General features: G+C 34.3%; 1 protein-coding gene across 2 annotated transcripts in view; it reads right to left on the reverse strand.

Moving 5' to 3' along the window:
* Bank1 (B cell scaffold protein with ankyrin repeats 1) overlaps nt 1-15,114 on the reverse strand; it is a 305,105-nt gene that overhangs the window by 68,315 nt on the left and 221,676 nt on the right. For both annotated transcript variants that reach the window (XM_046458972.2, XM_046458971.2), the window contains exon 8: nt 2,235-2,313. In XM_046458972.2, coding sequence (XP_046314928.1) covers nt 2,235-2,313 — 79 coding nt within the window. The remainder of the gene's footprint in view (nt 1-2,234; nt 2,314-15,114) is intronic.

Raw genomic sequence — 15,114 nt, forward strand, 5'->3', positions numbered from 1 at the left:
ATTTTTAAATAAAGAGTAACACTGTATAAGTTCTTTCAGCTTAGTAAGGAAAAATCATACCATGATGTTACCCCCTATTACGACATGTATTCTCATTTTTCTTTTAGTTTATGTGAGAAAGAAGAAAATATAGCTTCCAGTATTAGAACTGAATCAAGATCCTAGTTCAGATCAGAGGGAGACATTTTCAAATGATCTACCTGTACAGAAATCATTCATCTTTCTACTCCTAACACAAAAACACCAGCCTGAAATAAAGTAGTCCTTGGAAATGTTGATGGAATCGATGATAAAATGACTGGAAAAATTATTGCTCAGGCCAGCAAACATACTTCACTCTTTCTGTATGTGCAAATCAGTCATCAACTTAGAATTACATTCATGCTGTAGCAAATGACTCGGAGCCTCAGTTTTGTTTGTGTATTCAGTGTTTCTTGAAACTGACTAAGTAATAGAGCTTCCCTTGTGCTTGTCAAATATGCCCAAACCTGGACTTCAGCCCTGGAGAGCTGGATTTAGTGCACCCATGGGTTTTGGCATGCTCCAGAGCAATGGTGGTGCCAATGGAAATCTGCTGACTCATACAGTTTCATATATGAGAGAGTTTCTGGTTCCAAACTGTCTCTTTAGAACTGAAATAATGTTTTCTTATTCTAGGCTGTTCTGAGGATTCAGTATTATGATAAATATATGATCTGTATCAATTTTGGTCTTTATCATCTCCTTTGCTATCATAAAAATGATAAAATATATAACCTTCAAACTTGGTGCATTAACTTCTTAGCTTAATTAACATTTGTGCATTTGTATTCTGCAATCAAAAAATGTTTGAAGGAGTTTACTGATTTTGCCAAAATAATGCTAAGTGCAATACAAAAAAATAGCAGGTACAGAGAAATAAAGAGTAAAGGAAGAAGACAGGAGTGATGATTTGAAGGAAGAAGTGATGAAGTGAGTTAAGGGGACACACAGAAGAAGAGTAGGTAGTGGGGGCAGATATTGCAAATGCCCATAGGTAGAAGAAGCAAGCTTGATGTGTGAGATGTCACTGGCCATGAGCAAGTAAGACAGTGATCAGAGAGAGTTTTAAAAGATTATCTAGGACCCTGTAGGTGATAAGAAGGATTATAAGTAAAATGGGAAGGTTTTGGATGATTTGGGACAGAAGCGTGATTAGTTCCTTCATGAAGCCTAAAGTGTGAGAGGTGGAAAAATGGGGAAACTGCTTCAGGGTTTCTTGATAGCGGCACATTATTGACATGTTGGACTGATGTGAGGGGCTGTCTGGTACACTGTAGGATTTTTAGTAGCATTCCTGATGTCTCTACCCACTGAATGCCAGTAGCAACCCTTCATTTCCAATTCATGGCAATCAGAAAAATCTCCATTCATTGTCAAGTTGGCAATGTAGGGGACAGTCAATACCCCTCCACTGGAAATCACTGTACAATCTGGGGAAGAGCTACTGACAGTGTTAACTTGGACGAATGGCAATGAGAAGAATGAGAAAAGATTCAGTGTGGGCAATATTTTGAAAGTGGAGTCAATAAGATTATACAGTAGACTGGATACAGGGTAAGAGAGAAAGTAGAAAAGCAAAGGTGACTTCAAGAATGTTGAAGTAGCTTGAACAATGGAAACATGGCATTTCCATTTGCTGAGCTGGGGAAATCAGCACATGTAGACGCTTAGAAGTGGTAGAAATCAGGGTTTTCAGAAGTTGGGATGTAGATGCTGATAAGAAATGCTGATGAAGATGTTGAACAAGTCATTGTGTGTTAATGACACGGGACTAAAATGCAAGATCATTTTGAATCTGTCTTCAGACATTAGAACCTAGAACTTCATGTTGTTACTTCAGAGAGGACCTTAGAGAGTGTCCTGGTCCAAACTTCTCATTTCATAGCTGAGAAAAATAAGAACTGCAAAAAACGTGATTATGTTTGGGGAACAACAAACACTTGAAAAAACACAGTTGTCAAATAGAAAAAAAAAATGTATATCAGTATAACTTGTGTATTTCTCCTGGGTAGGAAACCTAATATGTGATTATTAGACCTTGACCTTCTTAAATGTATCTACACTAGCAAATGTAGTGGCATTTCTACCATATTATAAAGTAAAAGTCATTCTGTTAATTAAATACCTTTCTGAATTCTCTTCAGTCATATATTTCCAGCATATGTACTATAATATAAAAGTTACATATATAAATAACATGTAAGAAAACTTACAGGGAGAATATGTAGAAAATGAGAAAATATCTTCTTCATAGTCATTTTCTTGATCATTATTTCTGCTCATTTCTTGGATCTGAAAAAAAATGAATGTAAATTTAATAATGTGCATTAATCTTAGTCTTCATTTGGCACCTGGTGAGACAAGAAATAGTTTTTAGATTTTATTAAATGACTTAACTCTATTGCACTATAAATATTGGTCTGGTCTCTGTTTAGACTCTGTGAAGAAGTCATAGAGTCTACAATTATGGAGCACACAAGTGCTCAATAACACAGGGCACTGAAAGTCAAGTGAGAAAATAGAACATTTATACCAAACAATAAGTTCAGTTAAAAGTGAAACTTATTGCAACTATTTTAAGACTTTAAGAAAGCAATAATCATGACATTTAGGTGCAATAAAAACATTCTGAATGAAATTTAACACAAGTATTTCTCTTAAAGATTTCTTCCAATTTCTTCCTTTTAACATTTCTGTATCATTTACCAATTGAAAAGGTGTTCTTTCCCCTTTCTTCCTTCCTACTTTTCTTTCAGTGGTACTGTGGATTGAACATTTAACACAGGGGTACTTTACCACTGAGTTACATCCCCAGCCGCTTTTTATTTTTTATTTTTAGACAGGGTCTCATTAAGTTGCCTAGATTGACCTGAACTTTACAATCCTCCTATCTCAGCCTTGCCAGTCGATGGGATTACAGGTATGTGCCACCATGCTCAACATAAAATGATATCTTAATTTCATTAAACATTTCAATACAGCAAAAGAATGATATTTTTTATAAAGGTGTTTTTTTATTCATCTTTATTTTTTAAATTTTTAGTGCATTGTTGTTATACATAATAGGGTTCATTTTGACACCTTCATAAATGCATATAGCATAGTTTTCTCCATTTTAATCCCAAGTACTACCTGCTTTCATTTCCTTCTCCCTCCCCTCAAACCTCTTATTCTTCACCCTAAAAAAAAAAAAAAAAAAAAGAAAACAGACAAGCGTATTTCTGTTTGTCTTTTGAAATCAGTTCTGCTATATTTTATCCATTTACTTATTTAGTGGTTTTGAGGATTGACTCAGGGCCTCCTGCATGCTAAACTTGTGTTCTAATGCTGAGCAGTGCCTCCGGCTGTGGTTCCACTATACTTAGAGGGCAGAATTACTGAGAAAGAACAGAAACCTATTAGCTCTGGAATTGCTGGTCTTTGTTTACAATGTCTTAAGGAGTCATATTCTATAGTTATGGATCATAGAGGTGCTCACAGAGAAAGCCAAGTAATGCCAATGACAACTTTATTTGTGCAAAAGGATCTAAGAAAGGGATGGAATTTGGCTGCATTTGACATGGGTCACTTTTGTTACATGAACTCTATGTGATTATTATCATGTTTTTATTCAGAATCCAATTGATGAAAAAGATTAGGCCATTTTCTTTACATTAAAAAGTATTCATATCAATGCATTTATAAATTTATAGTAGCCTTGGTATGCAAAGGTATAATAACTGAATACTGACTTCATCAGTTTATTATCCACTTTGGCTCATGTGAGCCCAAAAGAATTTATTCATTTTGTTTTGTTTTTGTTTTTAAAAATCTAATGCAATTCAGAGAAACAGCACAGTTCCTAATTTCTTGTGCATTCTTAAAATTCTCTAGGTATTTTTAGTTTTTTTACTGAGTCTGATGCATCATTTTGTATGTCAATCATCCTTTCCCCCTTGTTTTAGAAATATTTACACTAAATATTTCTTTCTTGAGTTCCTTATACTTTTAATCATATACGAAAAGAAAAACATCCTAGATCTAGTGGTGCATTAACAACTTCAGTAAAACTAATGATGACTTCAGAGACATGTCTCATAGCAATCTGACATCTGACCACTTTCTAGTTGATTGTGTGGCATAGTGGAGAAAGTATGGACTATGAAGTCAATTAAATCACAAATCACATCACAACTTTATAATTTATTAACAGTGTGATATTGGGCAATATCTTTAACTCTAAACCTCAATATTCTATCTTATAAAATGTGGTTAGTAACATCTATGCCCTCAGACTATTGGTACTATTAAATTATAATAATATAAACAAAACACAGATCTCACCTATCACATAGTAAGTGCTCTTTTTCTTGGGTTAAAGTCTGACTTTATTAATTTATTTGTCAATCGTCTAAGGCAGCCTACTATATGCTAAATACTCTCTTCTTATAAGTAAGTTAAAAACATTAAATAGGAGATATAATTCCCAGTGTCAAAAATATCATATATTTATTGGGAGGAAAGGGAAATAATAAAATTATTAGAACATAATATTTTACATATTTTACTACAACACACTTCTTACAGGCATAATAGAGAATTAAAAAGTGGTCAAACAAATATGGTAAAAGTTGTATTCATTTTCTTTTTGGAGAAGTTGGTTTAAAAATTACCTTGACTCTTGCATTAATTCCCACTTCTTTAGATGAAAGATCAAGTATAAGTGACAAAATCTATTAGCTAAACATATTTAATGTAGTAGTTCAGCCCACAGCCTCTCCAGCACATATTTAATGAATTTAAATATTCATTTATTATCAAAGATAAACTAGAAAGAGAACTTCTTGCTGACTGGGGTATATATGTAAAGCTCCACATGGCTATGGCATCTGGTCCTGTACAAATTGATCACAATATTCTGATTTTTAGGGGATGAATAATAACAATCTTCACAAGGCAGTTGATTTTCAAAGTAGTTTATGAGACTCTGAAGATACTGTAATTGGCCAACTTGTCCAATTCTCCATGGTTTTGATTATAAATGATTTTTTTTCAGCGTTTAAGGCACATATAGCCTGTGGAATGAGTATAAAAAGACAAATATGTATTTAAAGAGGAACAAAATGATCCTGTGATAGTTTTATTCCCAATGAATTCACTAGGCTGGAGAATCTGAGCTAATACTGTAATGAAAAAATAAGGATTAATCTTACTGAATGGTAAGAATAATGACCAATGTGATGTAAAGCCTTGATAATAGCAAACATGGAGTCGCAAACATAAAATTTTAATGGCGCAGAATAGGAGTGTAAAATTTTAGCTCGGATTAAGCCTTTGAATGATTTTCCTTGAACCATATAGGAATATGGTCTAAATCAGATGCAGAACTTTCCAGGGATGTTTCCTTTGATATTGCAGGAAATAGAAAGTTGGGAAAAAAAAAAAAGCTAAATAGGAACCCTTTCCACGATTGGGAGAGGAATGAAGAATAATTAAATAGATTCTAAGCTCCTAAATTCAGGGGTAAAAAGTGGACATTTTCCTCAGTATGGGTGAAAATTTCATTAGAATAACCTGAGTGTGATGTTCTGTTTACCGGAGAGAATATTATCATAGAAAATTAAAGTGATACTTGACCAGGTGAACAAAGTTCCATTCTGCACAATGAGAAGCTTTCTTTTTTATTTTTTAATTTTTAGTTATACTTAATTTTCGGGTGCAATGTGATATTTCAATACCTACATACAGTGTGCACTCATCAAGTCGGGGTGATGAACAAATCCATCTCCTGTCACAGATCCAGGCACATTTTGCCCTCTATAGCAGCCACAGACAGACAAGAACTTTTGCCGAAGACAAAGACTTCATTCACAAAGTGGCTGAGTGGTGGCCTGGGAGACCCACCAGGTGGCAAGGGTGGGAAACTTAATTTCCTAATTGGGACAACAAGGACAATTTAGTGAAGTGGGAAGAGCAGTGCTAAGAGGACAGGTGATGGTTTCATTCCCTCATTTGAAGAAAGGGAGAAAGAAACAGAGGCAAACTGAGCCCTGGTCCCTCCCATTCTGGCAAATAGAACTGAACCAGTTTAGCAGATTTGAGGGTGGGTCTTGGGGTGGCAGTCTCTGACTCTGATATATACTCACTTAATACTCCCCTCTCCCTGTGAGGCCACCTCCAGCATACCCACTGCAGTGTGGACCCATTATTCTATGCCCAAGATGCAGTCCCAACTACAGTCTGCAATAATTTGGTTCCATAATTTAGCTATTGTGAATTGTGCTCCTATAAACATTAATATGGCTGTGTCCCTGAAGTATGCTGTTTTTAAGTCCTTTGGGTATAGAGCAAGGAGAGAGATAGCTGGGTCAATTCACAGTAGCTAAACTGTGGAACCAACCTAGATGCCCTTCAATAGATGAATGGATAAAAAAAATGTGGCATATATACACAATGGAATATTACTCAGCAACAAAAGAGAATAAAATCGTGGCATTTGCAGGTACATGGATGGAGTTAGAGAAGATAATGCTAAGTGAAGTTAGCCAATCCCCCAAAAAACAAATGCCAAATGTTTTCTCTGATATAAGGGGGCTGATTCATAGTGGGGTAGGGAGAGGGATCATGGGAGGAATAGACGAACTCTAGATAGGGCAGAGGGGTTGGAGGAGAAGGGAGGGGGCATGGGGGAATTAATGATGGTTGAATGTGATGATCATTATTATCCAAAGTACATGTATGAGGACATGAATTGGTGTGAGTATACTATGTATACAACCAGAGATATGAAAAATTGAGCTCTATATATGTAATAAGAATTGTGATGTATTCTGCTGTTTATATATATATAAATTTATATATATAAATTGTTATTACATATATAGAGCTCAATTTTATATAATTATATATATATATATATATATATATATATATATATATATATATATATATGTTTTTCCAAGCAATATTTGTTTTTAAATGCAATCTATGGTCTACACAGCTAAATCCTCTTTGTAAATTTACGTTTCCTGTTTTTTTTTTCCATCCTTGTTGCTCTTTTCTTTTCCCCTCCCAGAATGTATTCTTCCTGGGTGATCTTATCCACTAGATTGCCCTGTTGATTCACATTGGTATAGATAATGACTGACTCCTGGATGCCATTACTTCAAACTTTCCTGAGGTCAAGATTTTAGGATTCAGTAAAGGGTATAGAAGAAACAGTATAGGATCAAAGGGAAAAACCTGGAGAGAGAGAGAGAGAGAGAGAGAGAGAGAGAGAGAGAGAGAGAGAGAGAGAGAGAGAGAATGAATTAGGAGAGAGGGTTTAAAGTCATTCACAATGTTAGTTGCTTCACTAAGTGTTAAAAAGAATAATCCCCAAAAATAGTTCATCCGAGTTTGCAATCAGAGTTGCTGGTGAACCTGGTGAGGAGAATTACTATGGAACTGTGTGAGTTCATACTTAAAACATTAAATGGGGATGAAGAATTGAAGGCATCCTACAGTTTCCTTTCAGGAATGATAATGTGAGGAGGGGATATAGGGCAGCTGTGCTCATGACTTATTTTTCAAAAAACTAGTTAAAGATACCAGTTTCAGAAAACTTGCCACACCGCAGGCAGAGTGGGCATCCAGAGCTGCGACACACCCACAAAACGGCACGAGGTAAGGATAATACATAAGTATGGAAGTGTGATGATCTCCAACCTCAAATATTTTATGATTAGTTGGGAAGACAAGTAGTGTAGATAGGCTAAATTAAACATGCTTTTAAAATGTAAATATACTTGCAAAATGCTGTAAGAGAGAAATGTGCAATCATTTCCGCTGAGTGGATGGAACAGAAAATTTCAAAGAGTAGGTGGTGTTCAAGCTGAGTCTAAAAGGATAAGTACAGTTTTAATCTGCAAAGAGAGGGAGGAAGCAAATTATTGGCTAATAGGTGAGCAAGATTGAAACAGTAGGAACACATGGTGAGTGCTTTTAGGTGGTTTGATTAGGTTGCATGGAAGAATGCATTTGAATGTAAAGATATGGTGGTGCAATAGGTTTTATTTTATAAAGTTTTAAATGCTTTGGAGTATGTAATTATATCCTACAAAGTGATAAATAGTGTGATCCTGTCTGGATTAAAAAAAATAATTCTAATAACAGTGGATAAGATAGAGGAGGCTGTTTTAATAGTCTAAGTGAAGGGTAATGAGAGCTAACAAATTAAAATATTTATTGAAAAAGGGAGCTAAGAAGAAAATGATATGGACAAGAATTTTTAGAACTTTGAGGAAAGAAATAAAATATAACTGTGTAAGTTTCTGTTCACCTCAATATTCTGGTATCTGGTCCTAATGTTTACAATCATCTTTTCAGGACACTCCTCCAAAGAACTTTTCTCATTTTCTAATGTGGATAATAATTAACACATTTTCTATGCAATTTAAGATGAGAGTTTGGGGTCAAGATAGAAAGTTGATATCTTTGCTATTGTTTGAATTGAATCTTGGACACTTGAAAATATATTTGGAATGGGTATGTGACTATGAAATGGTGAGGCTTCCAATTAACTTATGAATTTAAGAAGTTTACTTAGAAAAATAAAAAGCCATTTTATGAAGGCCTGATAAACTAGTAATTTGATCAAAAAGATTTTTAACTATGAAAATAGGCTAATAGAAACATATTGAACAATAACAAAATAAAAATTAAGTTGTAAAGATAACAAGAGTGCTTAGATACAAGCAATTGAATATCAAACTATTAATTACATTTATTCAAATATTACTATATTCCTTTGTAAAAATAAAGAGTGTTAACAAGCTTCTAATAAAATTAAATGGATCAACTTGGTATTATGTACTTCTGAACAATACATGTGAAATAAAAGTCACATTGTTGTATCTATTATAAATGAAATTAATGAGGAGACAGTATAAAGAAGGGGTTTAGTAAAAAAGAGAATAAAAAAAGGTAGAAAAATGTCAGAGATAGTCAGGAGGATATAATCACATAAGCCAGAGATCAAAGCTAGCAAGTAGAGAATCCTTCTTAATTAACCTCCCTTGATTTCAGAATAGTATTCAGAACTCAGATAAAACATTCTGAAAAAGAATGAGTTTCTGGTACAAACAATTTTACTAAAAACACACAACAACCAAGACCTGGGAAATCTTAGTATGCTATCTAACATTTTCAAACATGATTGTTGTCACCAACATGATGATAGGTTAATACTGAATCCATTAAACTAGTAGAAGTGAGGCAGGGCTCCTGGGTATGGTTATGCAGACTGTCCACTGCAATTCTCCTGGGGTACCCTTCCCTAAGCAACCTAAGAGCAGGATGTCGACAGCATGGTGGAATATCAAATTATTCTAAAAGGTATTTGATTTCCAAATGACTTGCATTTGATTTTAAGATGTTGATATTACAGGGACTTGTTTAGGTTAATTTTAGAACTAGTTTGCTTTCTTCCAGCATCAAATGATGTGCGGGAAGACAGGTGCTATACAAAAGGGCCTTTCATGCCAGGAATGCTGAAAGCAGGAAAAATGAAATTGGCCATGGCTGAGATAACAAAGTGAACATGTCAACAGTCAAGAATTGATTAAAGAACTTGGCTTAAGACATGCATCTATAATTGCTACATTTAGAAGCTAACTCTAGTTATCTATTCCCACAACAAGAACAAGAGTGCATACCAGAGTAGCATAAAGTCTGCTATGGAATACTCCCAAATCTTGACATTTGCTTTAATTTCAAAACTAAATAATAAATTAACAAAAGTCTGTAGAAAAATGTGAAATGCTACTATGTTAAAAAATAAATAGTAATTCTGTTCCTAATATTCCAATCCACTCAGATTTTAAAAACATGCTTTAATTTGGAGGAAAACGAAATAGAAACTAAGTGAGAGATGGATTTGCACGTTTCCAAGTTGGCAGAGTGGAGCTGATGAAGAGAAAGAGCCAGGTTTACATTTGTTGACTCTTACTGGGAGCCAATTCTGTTTTTATTCTTTCTTCTGAGACTCTGATAATTTGAGTAAGGGTTAATCAGAACCAGATTGGAAAAATAAAAGTAGACAAGTAATATAAGGGTAGCATTGTCATCCTCACAGATTTCACACATTTCTTTTACCTAAAATCAGAGGTGCAAGTGATTGCTGAAATCCAAGCCAGAAGCAGACATAAAATACCACGTAGAGACCTAGCAATTTCATATAAAAATTATACTCTTCAGTTGTTAGATAATAAGTGTTATTTGAAAAATGAAACAAAAGACCTTTTAAATTTATATTATCACTAACAATAAGCAAATAAGTGTTATTTGATGAATTAAACAGAAAGATTCTTAAAGCTTATATTGTTGCAGACCTATTGGCCATAATTATTTATGTGGTTGGGATAATCCCCAGCTTCCAAATACAGGATTAGAAGAGTCGATTTTTATTGATCAAAGCATTTAAAACATGAAATATGGACAGGCAGAAAAAGTGAATCATAAATTCAATGAAGGCATGGTAGGAGAATTAATAACAATTCTAGCCTCAAGGCTTCAAATTGAAAACGGGTAACAATTCAGAAGAGGCTTTTCCTATGGGAAAAAGTCACAAGAGAGACAAATACTGCACATACCACTATATCCCTGCTCCTACAAATGTACTTTTTAAGCTAGATTGGATGTTACTGTCTAATACAATGCAACACATTATAGTACCATAAATATTTGATCTCCTTTTATACTTTCACATTTAAATTCTGGAATTTGACTAGTAACAATATGAGTATCATTGAAGAGTAAAGAAGCATCTCATTAAAAAAAAAGAAAGAAAACTGAGCGGCACACCCTCATACCCTCAATAAATATCTCTCTTATTAAAAAAAACATCATATTCACCCCATCTCAGTTGCCAGATTCCATTCAAATCAGCTGACAGGAGTCAGTTACTATTCCAATGCACTTGCATGACCACACAGGCCGTATACTCACTGACAGACCTTACATAAGTCCAAGGAACAAAACTTCTGGAAAAGATCAGTATTTTATGTACCAAAGCTAATAAGGGATAATAGAATAAATCAGCTAAGAGTAAATTTGCAGTGTGTAATACAGGTAAAATACATGGAAGTAAACATTAAATGTTATAATACAGGTAAAATACAATGGAAAATTTTGGGTAGAAGAGAGAACATTATTCTTAAATAAATACATCTCTCCCACATTTGCATGTAAAATGAAAATAGAAGAGGATCAGTAAAATCAATAAGATGGCTTTGGAAGAAAAAAGTTATTATTAGACCAGACATCTGAAGGTTTTTAACTTGTAATATTGAAATAAATTTTATTTTTGGAGGTCTGTACCAAGGACACTAAAAGTATCACTATTTATACTTTATAGATACTGTAAAATGAGCCTCATAGTTCATTCTGTTGCTGAGAATTCCAAATCTACTTCTAAGATGGCAAATAAGCAATTTCAAACTTCAAGTGATTTACTAGACAGATTTTCATCCACTGAAAATTATTCCTAAACTTTATAGTCAGAGTATGATCAGGATTAGTCTAATGGAAATTGGAGTGTGTCTAATATCTATTTTTATCTTCAAGCAACTCCCATGGATGTATCGCCTTATAGAAGGTTCAATGAACTTGTCTAACGTGGTTTACCCTCAACTTAGGTCTGCCTACATTTTGAGAAGGATCGTCTTGGTTTTAAATGTAAACAGCTTCATTTACAGAAGGCAGGGCTATGTATTTGATGGAAGGATGGTTTCACAAAAGAACCAGTTTAAAACAGTCTCTTTAAATTAAAAACAAAATTAATACACAAGCTGAGGATTTAATGTTATTTATTTGTCTGAAAGTGCCTGGAAACTATTTGTATAAAACTATGGAAACCAACCATGGCATAGCACATTTAAGACAGCATTGAAACAATGGGCCATCTACTTCCCAGCATTACATACTAACATTTTGTCTAGATATTTGAACAATTTAACATTGTTATGGAATTAAAACCATAACATAAAGATCATGCCTTATCTTTAATTTGCTTTTGTTAACAATTAAGCTAAGCAAATAAATTAAAAATGAAATGTTATGCCCTGTGTTTGAAGACCTTTTGAATTTCTCTAAAAGTTTATACCTTAGTTAAATGCTCCAAGTTCTATGCCTATATTGACTTATGAATTCTCAATACAATTTTATTAGATAGGTTTAATATTGTAATGGGCATCAAATAAATTTTAAGAAACAGGCATAGTGAGGCTAAACAACTTGTCCAAGGTGATAGAGCTACTCCTTATTATTGGAGGCCCCAAACAATAAGAAAAAGAAGTGAAAACCATATAGAGGAGGAATGTGCCAAGTCACTTACAGTACTACACATTTGAGTCATAACGATTCTTAGAGGGACAGCTCACAAAAATTTGCAAGAAATAAAGCCTTGGTGGTAGCATTTGGCACATCTACAAAAGATGAAAAACATTTAAAAGCAGGAATAGATCCAGGGGCAGGATATCACAGACATTAAATAAAGTGTGAAGGTGCGAGACTACAGGTCATTTTTGGGAAACAATGAATCCTCTAACTTGGCTAGAGGGTAGGGGTGACAGATCTCTGTCCACAGGACATAGGGAAACCAGAGTTGTATAGTTCTTCTCATCTTCTCATCCCTTTCCAGCATTCAGGTGAGGCTGCCAGGACTCAGGCTGTCAATGTTATCTATAGAGCATACTTCAGATAAATACTGTATCAGTTATTGTCTGAGTTATATGGAAATAGAAGACCCACTCTCAATCCCCAAAGAAGAGATGGGCAAAAATAGCAATAATGGAATTTGAAAGCACAAGAAAGACATAATGAAATCATATAATATGGATGCCAATAGAGGCATGCTAATGGAAATGCTAGGGCCAGGGGCCAGAGAAAACAGATGAGCTTTAGCAGTGACAACTCCAGCCTTCCCTGTATGTGTTTTTCTGCTGTATCTGCTTGCATAAGAGCTCCATATTTTTGAGAAGCAAGAGACAGCTATGTTTTTACATTTGGCTCAGATACAAATACAGGAAAGTATCTTATGCTTCTTGTGTTCTGTGAAATAAAAAAAAAAACAGGGTGAATGGAGATATATTATAATCAGAGAATGTTGCTTTAAGCCTGGTCTTTTAAAAAATGTTTTATGATGAAAATGTTGCAAGAAAGAACATATGGGGTTCACAGTAATACAGTTTGATAACTTAATGGGTTTTATGTCCTTGGTAGCATTAGAGCTGAAGTATCTCTGGCGATTCCTTCTAAATCTACCTCAAGAAATATACACAATTACCTGCTACAATACTCATATCACAAATGGGGTAACAGAGCCATAGAAGCTTTTTAAAATTTTTTTTATTTTTATTTTTGTTATTTATATATGACAGTGGAATGTATTACAAATCTTATTACACATATAGAGCACAATTTTTCCTCTCTGGTTTTATACAAAGTATATTCACACCAATTTGTGTCTTCATACCTGTACTTTGAATAATAATGATCTTCACATTCCACCATCATTAATAACCTCATGCCCTCTCCCCTTCCCCTTCAACTCCTCTGCCCTATCTAGAGTTCGTCTATTCCTCCCAAATCAATAAATGGGCCAAGGAAGGACCTGTACAGACACTTCTCAGAAGATGATATACAATCAATCAACAAGTGTATGAGAAAATGTTCATCATCACTAGCAATTAGAGAAATGAAAATCAAAACCACTCTAAGATTTCATCTCACTCTAGTCATAATGGCAGCTATTATGAAGACTAACAGCAATAAGTGTTTGCAAGGATGTGGGGAAAAAGGTACACTCATACATTGCTGGTGGGACTGCAAATTGGTGCAACCAATATGGAAAGTAGTATAGAGACTTCTTGGAAAATTGGAAATAGAACCACCATTTGACCCAGCTATCCCTCTCCTTGGTCTACACCCAAAGGACTTAAAAACAGCAAACTACAGGGACACAGCCACATCAATGTTTATAGCAGCACAATTCACAATAGCTAAAGTGTGGAACCAACATAGATGCCCTTCATTAGAAGAATGGATTAAAAAATTGTGGCATATATACACAATGGAATATTCCTTAGCAATAAAAGAGAATAAAATCATGGCATTTTCTGGTAAATGGATAGAGTTAGAGAAGATAATGCTAAGTGAAGTTAGCCAATCCCCAAAAACCAAATGCCAAATGTTTTCTTTGACATAGAAGCTTTTTTAATGATTTGTTCATGGTCACTAGATGAAGTTTCTTGTAATCAGAACTTGATCCACAAATCCTTTCTGAGATACACATGATATGTAGCTAGAAGCTCTAATCTCTATCTTGCTGTCAAACAATGAGAGATATAGATTCCATGAATCAAGAAGCTCTTGATTACATGTCTCTGTACTTAAAAAGCAATGAGTGGTTTTCAAAGCAATTTCACATTTATCATGATCCTCTTTTCAATCCTGCAAGACAGAGGGAGTCCTACAGAAGATGATATTAAGAGGAAGAGTGGCTGGCTTATCAATAGGTCACATTGTGTACAGAGAATCAGATCCAGGATAACTCCAGGCATTGGGTTCATATGTGGTGGTTCCAAGTCCAGCCCTGCTAACACTACAACCTGATGCTTTCTTTCCCTGTCAAAACCCTCTTTACTGTGGAAAATGACTCAGAAAGTGATATAATAAAAGATAATAGATATTGAGAAATGAAACTTCATACTCAATGAAGAAATCATGTTTGACTACAGTGTAAAGTTCTACTCTATAAATGGAAATGAAAGTTTAAAAATTTATGATGCTGGTAAAATGAATCTGAAATTCATATCCTCTATCTTTGACTAATAATGTGATATTCTAAAGAATGTAAAAAAGTGAGAAACGTATGGAATTAATTTAACAAAATTTAGATTCATGTGATACAGTTCAGAATGAAGGGTGACTACTATGATTTTTAAATACATTAAGATTATTATGAATATTAGATTACTCAGTGTTTTTCTATTTGTTTACCAAAAGTTGAATTTTCTAGTAAATGTTTCCTTAGTCACAGGAAAGATTCTCATTAGGTAGGCTTTACCTATCTTT

The sequence above is a fragment of the Marmota monax genome, unplaced genomic scaffold (genome assembly GCF_021218885.2).
Source record: "Marmota monax isolate L192 unplaced genomic scaffold, Marmota_monax_Labrador192_F-V1.1 WCK01_AAM20220418_F8-fsc00002, whole genome shotgun sequence".
In the NCBI taxonomy this organism is placed as follows: Eukaryota; Metazoa; Chordata; class Mammalia; order Rodentia; family Sciuridae; genus Marmota; species Marmota monax.